Source organism: Salvia hispanica, unplaced genomic scaffold (genome assembly GCF_023119035.1).
Source record: "Salvia hispanica cultivar TCC Black 2014 unplaced genomic scaffold, UniMelb_Shisp_WGS_1.0 HiC_scaffold_906, whole genome shotgun sequence".
Classification (NCBI taxonomy): domain Eukaryota; kingdom Viridiplantae; phylum Streptophyta; class Magnoliopsida; order Lamiales; family Lamiaceae; genus Salvia; species Salvia hispanica.
Window position 1 is genome coordinate 3,425 of NW_025952695.1, and position 6,560 is coordinate 9,984.

At 39.3% G+C, this 6,560-nt stretch overlaps 1 protein-coding gene across 1 annotated transcript; it reads left to right on the top strand.

The window, feature by feature from the left end:
* The first annotated feature begins 5,143 nt into the window (after positions 1-5,143).
* LOC125200324 lies at positions 5,144-5,864 on the top strand. The gene is made up of 2 exons (XM_048097991.1): positions 5,144-5,606; positions 5,689-5,864. Exons 1-2 carry the CDS (start codon positions 5,144-5,146, stop codon positions 5,748-5,750), a joined length of 525 nt encoding a protein of 174 aa, XP_047953948.1. The 3' UTR covers positions 5,751-5,864.
* Positions 5,865-6,560: the final 696 nt, after the last annotated feature.

Genomic DNA, 6,560 nt, shown 5'->3' on the forward strand with positions numbered 1-6,560 from the left:
CAATTATTCTCGCGTTCGAAACAAAATGAGTATTTATCCCTTATCCACATAGAATTGAGGGGAAGTGTTAAGGAGTCTAACTCAGGTCAATGGAATAGAAGTGAAGATTAAAGAGAATGAAGCCTACAATGCTAATGTGTTGAAGAGGGACCAAGTTTTAGCATGTAAAATCACGAGCTCTCAACTTATCAATCCTACATGGAAAGGATGTTTGACCAAAGGATAGCTAGAGACAGAGTGGATCCGCTTTATGCTTTCGTTAAAACAAGTTGTTTAGTTTTTCTTTTGTTTGCTTGTCATGCTAGGGTTTTAGTATAATTCTAGATCTTTCTCTAGCCTAGATATGTACAGGTTGTAATATGTAAAGAACGTTGAGCCACCATATTGAATACAAAAAGTCCTTTCTACATCAAGCTATTCTACTATGCCTACCTTTACATTGTTTCAAATGGTTTTCTCCAGCTTCACCATGTTCTCTAACACACCATGTTCTCTAACACGGTCTTCCTCACTCCCCACCGGACGCCGCTACCCCCTTGTTGCTTGGTCATGGTGCAGCACCGCTTCTATCCCGGTTAGTTGGCGTCGTCTCTGGCCATTCGAGCTCCCAAAGCATTGTTATCCATCAACTCTCTCTTCTTTCCAAATCTAGCTCTTCTTAACCATACTTTTCAAATAGCTAATCTCATCCAAAAATGAGAGCAACTTATTTTAAGAGATCAAAACAACAACAAGGCATTCTTCTTTTCTCCTCAACCACTTCTCTCGTCTCTTTCTCAAATCTGTCATCTTTTGCTCTCTCTATTTATTTTCCTCTCCTTTAATTCACGCCACTGCTGTCTCTATTCGCTACGTCTATCTCTCTTGCTGTTTGTTTCAGGGCACGTTGCCTCTCGTTGTCTTTCCATAGCCGCCTGCTGGAATTTCCTGCTGGACGCCATAGACCACACCGCCTTTATCGATTGCCGTCGATGATCAATTGTTATTGTGCCCTCTTCTTGTTTTCCACCGTTGCTTCACGTCCGGCCAAGGCGCTGAGCACTGCCTGCGCTCTGCTGATGTTCGGGAATTGTCGAGCGGCAGCGGTGCCATCGTTGTCGTTCACGCTCGTGCAACCGTCACAATTGTCGGGATTGGCTGCCGTTTCCTATTTCTCCCCTTATCTCTAGTTTTCTTCTCTCAAAATTTCGATGTGTGGAACGTGAAATATGTGGAATTGTGAAGCGATTTGGGAGATATACATATATCCGTCCACAAACGTTGGGATTCATTATGGGATTTAAAAGTGTTTATAGTTAGAGGAGAAGTGGGGTCGTGGAGGAATATCTCATGCTTTAAATTCTTGATTAGGCTTCTACAAAATTGGGCCTCGAAATATATAGTTTCAAAAGGAAATTTGGGCTTGGAAAAATAATAATTTGGGTTAGAAAAAGAATAAATTGTTATATCCTTCTATCGACAAACGAAACAAAGGAAAAATTTTCGGTGCACAAACGACGTCCTTTCAAGAACAAATAAAAATGTAGAAAAAGTTGGGGTATTATATGTAGCCAACACAAATGTAACATCCCAAAATTTGATATAGACGAATCTAGTATTCCGACGTGAAATGATCGCTTGGGATATTTTGATAACTAATTCAATATCATAAACGGAAATAACTAAATGGGCAAATTGCACTGTAAAGTCATGAACTTTCCACATTTGGTTTTTCCCATGAACTTTAAATGTTGCATGAAAAGTCATGAACTTTATCGAACTGTGTACATTTCCCATCCGACCCGACCCAATAGATTTCGACACAAACTTATCCTACGTGAGCGCCGGAGGCATGACTTGGCAAATGAAAAATTAAAGGTTCAATTAGAATTGTGGAATTAATGCTACTTTTTGCTTAATTCGATTTGTATGTTTATGTCGATTTGAATCTGAATTCAATTTGTATGTTTTCAATTGTTCTACTTGCATGTTTGTGATAAGTTCATGGTCAAAAATTGCAAAGACAGAAAGAAACAATCGGAATTAGTGGAGTTTTGCCAAGTCATTCCTCCGGGGTGCCACGTAGGATAAGTAATGGTCGGAAAACCAACGGGGTTGGGTTATATTAGAAATTTACACGGTCGATAAAGTTCATGACTTTTCATTCAAATTTAAAGTTTACGAGAAAAACCAAATTATGTGGAAAGTTCATAACTTTGCAGGCAATTTGCGTAAATAAATTGGATAAACGAGAGTGGCTTCGGGTTGCCCCAACAACAAGTCACCACAAGTACCCAATCAAGGAAGAGGAAGGAAGTAACAACAAACACCACCACCAGCAACCAGCCAGCTAGGAAAGAGTCGGAAGAGCCAACCCCACTTAAGAATGTCAAGGTGGAGCGCATCAAACACCGACTCAAAAGTCTGGCTAAATTCCCCGCATTTGACCAAGTAAATTTTTAATTTTCTGTTTTATTTTTAGTTATTTGTAGGTCTTGCATTAGGTTGTTTTTGTTTATGCATGTGTGTCTGTTTTATATCTTTGTTATGTGAGTTTTCTCCCACTTAGCCCACGCGTAGTCCAAGTGTGAGAAGTTTGTATAACATGTGTTTTTATTGTTGTCTTGTTTGTTGGATGTTCTCCCACTTATCCCAATGTTTGGTCTAAGTATGTATTGTGTTTTGTCTTTTCCCATTTAGCTCATCCCTTGGTCTAAGTGTGAGAAGTTTGTGTTTATCTGTTTGGGCACTAACTACCTTGTTTTCCACTTCATCAAGTAGCTTGAGGGCAAGCTAAAATGAAGTGGGAGGGGTGTTAGTGTAGTTAGTGTCCCCATGTATTAATAAGTTTAGACAATTAGGTGTCTGTTGCTAGTTTCATTTTTTAGGATTTCGTATTTTTGGTATAAACTGGTAAAATAGAAGGCATGATTCCCTTAGTAAGAGTGATTGAAGAGAGGATACATGTTGATTTGTGAGAATCCCTCATTTAATAAATTGAAATCGTTTGGAAGAAGTAAGAGAAATATGGAAAAGCCTTAATTTAAGTCAAATGTGAAGCCCTCCAAAAGTGAGTTAAAAGCCTAGAGTAGAACACTTTCTACTACACTAAGAAAGAATAGAGAGGCTGTCACATGATGCTAAGAGGGAAATGACATATGATAGTGAAGACTAAAGGCAATAGGAATAGCCATGAGCCTAATTCTTTCGAACTTGTTGAACCGGTCTCATTTTTAAAGGCACTCCCTAGTAGCCAGATTGAGCTAATTACTTTTCCATCTTTTGAAGCCAAAGCTACATGCCACATTTAAAACATGTGAGTAAGGGGATAGAAGTGATACAACTCACCAATGGGGTAGAAAGGATAGTTAGTAGTATAGATCGGTAAACAAAATAGAAAAATAAAAACAGAAAAGTAGAAAAAGAGAAATAAAAATAGCCATACAAGGCATAAGAAAAAGAAAAAAAAAGTGGATAGAAAAGAAAACAAAAAAGATAGCAGAAGAAGTTAGAGAAAAAGGAAGGGCAGGAAAGAGTTGTAACCGACCCAATGTAAGGCCAAAATGGCTAGGGAATATCTCCAATTTTTTGGAAGTCGGAACCATTGTAGGGAAGTTCCAATTTTTTTCCCAAAGTTCACATGTGCTCATATATTTTAATTTGTGTTTTACATCTTTTTGAACTTAGGACCCCTTGGAGTCTAACCTCATACATTATACCCCCTTAGCCCCATTATAATCAAAGTAAAGACCTTAAGGAACTATTCTATGTTAATAGAACTCAAAGGTATGGCAAAAGAATGAAAGAATGGTCCTAACAATTCGGTGAAGATTGAGTAACGAGTGAATCTAACAAGTTGTAAGAATAAAGGATATCTTGACAAATGGACAAACTAATTAGATAGAAGAAGTGAAGGGAAGGAATCTCGAGACCGTAAACGATTGAATTGATCTTAAGCTTGTGGGGACGGTTGCCAAAAAGTTACCAGTTTTATACATGCATGTGTTGATGTGTTTCTGTCTTTTATGTGTTTTATTCTTGAGTCTTGTTTCTTTTTAGTTTTGTCCTTGTTTGAGTCAATTCGAGTAAGTCTATGTCGGTCTTTTAGTTTTAATGTCGGTCAAATGGGAACCTTGCATTGAAACTTGCCTTATTTTATTTTTCTTGTTCTTTCATACTTGAGGACAAGCATGGTTTAAGTGTAAGCGGTTGACAATGCTCGTTTCATGCACGGTTTCTAGGATGAATCTCCATACTTTCCAGAACTAATGTGTGATTTTGAGTTCGTGCATAGGAATCTGGAAGGTTTAAGATGAGTGCGCAAATCAAATCGCAAAGAATAATCAAGCGTAAATGAAGTAAAATTGCATTAAGTCGCCAAACCGATCGCTTGAATATCGAAGATTGCGACCGAGCTAAAGTGAAAAGAGAGCATGTCCCAAAGATCCTTTTAAGGGCACAAGCATAAATTCCAAGGAGGGATACCTAGAGACGGAGCCTCAAGCCTCCCTATAAAAAGGGATGGAATGGAAAGAAAGGTTGAGGCTCTTGGTAGAGGCTAGTTTGGGAGTGCTCATTTGTTCGAGTTTCTCTTAGCTCGCTCTTAGCTCAAACTACTTCAAATCTCAATCAATAGTTCGCGCACTTGGAGAGAGGAATTCGGCCGGTGGCGGTGTTATTATCGCTTGTTGTCATAGTGTCCCAACGCTCATGGAGCGAAGAAACAATGTTGTTATCTGTTTTAGTTTTACCTCGTATTTGGAGATATTTCAATTCGAACATCGTAGTTATCAAATTTAGAATATATCTTGTTTTAACCTCGGGATTTTGATGTTTGGAGGACGGGATTTGAATATTGTCGATGGCCCACCTCATTCGTTTAAAAATTCTTTAACTCGAATTTCTTTAATCCGTCCTTAATTCGAGGTCAGTCTCTTTTCTAGTTCTAATTTTTCGTGACCGTCCAAGGCATCGTTGGCACGCCGCCGGCCGTTCATGCCCCTAAAATCCTTACTCCTTCGGCAATTTTCTTAGATTAACACCATGCCAAGAACTAAATAAAAAGCAGCCCAACTATTTAATTCTTTTGGCCCAAAGCATTAAGTAATCTGGCCCAATCTCCTTCTCCTTCTTAATTTAATTCCACTTGGCCCAACAAGAGGAAATGGACCAGCCCAAATTTATAGAGGAACCGATATCTCTTTCTCTCATTTCTGTACTGCTGCACCTAGGAGAAATCCCCAATTTCTCTTCTCCTTCCTCAAACAACCGCCATCTCTCTCTGTCCAGCCACCGCTGCTGCTCCACAGCGGGTACGCGTCGCTACTGCTGCTCGGAGAGGGAGGTTTCGCCGCCATTTCTGGGAGAGCACTGCACAACCGTGATCTCAGCGCCGTTCGCCTCCGCAGCTGCTCGCCCTCGGTCAGAACGCAGCGCCGCTGCTGTCACGGTGCAGTTGGCATCGTCTCCGGCAGCCTCCGGACTCTCCAGCAGCCCCGTCCTCCGCTTCTGCTGTCTGGAAGTCCGCCGTTGTGTCGAGGTCAGCCCCTCACCGCAGCTACCGTCGGCCTGGTCCAGCCACCGCTTTGCTACTGTTCGTGCGGCAGCTTCGCCATCGCACTCCCTCGGTAAGTGGATTTAATTGGATTTATTGGCTGGTTTAATTGGTAATTAGTGGTTGAGTTAATTGTGATAAATCCTCATGATTAGGATTTATTTCGGTGTTTAATTCCTCACAAGTAATGGCTACGGAGTGGGATGGATGCTGGTAGCCGGATCAGATTTTTGTTTGGAACTACCGTGAAGAAGAAAAGAATTGGGCTCAAAAGATCTTCCACAATTTTATTTGCTTGATTTGGACTCTTTTAATTGTGTCATGGCCCAAAGCTTTTTGTAAAATAAACATTGGACTATTTAATTGAGAAGCTCAAATATTTGCTTCATATTTTGTGTTTCTTTTATTAATTAAAGTTCACGGAAAACTTTAATTAATTTCGTCGTCTCGTTCCCAACAAAGATTAGCATCACCCAACACAACCAATTAATATTTAGTATTGTTCTAAATATTAATTCTTCACAATCGATCTTTGATTTTAATCACGCGCAAAATTAAATATTATTTTCTTTTGTTTTGTTCAAAAATTCCATTTTAAAGCACCATCTCGCATTTCATAGGAAAAAATTTATTATCCGAAAATCGCGGGTGTTGCAGTATGGATGTTTTGTGAATGTTTCTTTGGATCTATTGGTGTTGATGTCTGATTTATTGTTGGATCTAGTTTAAATTTGTTTCGAATCAGTAATGTTTTTTCAATTTCTATGGAGCTTCCGTTTGTTGAAGCTTAGATCTGGGTTTCTAGAAGATTTCTGCATGTGGTAGTCATAGGATGTTTAGATCTAACTTCTGGATGTTTGATGTTGTCGATCTAAACTTGTTTTTGCTTGAGGATGTTAGATCCATGTTGAATTACAGTTTGAGGAGGTAGGTCTGGATTGTTCTGTTTTCATTCAGCATGATTATGGCTTGATTTTGCCTTCCTGTAGTTAGATTAGATCTGTAATTTTAAGCTTTAATTTTCATG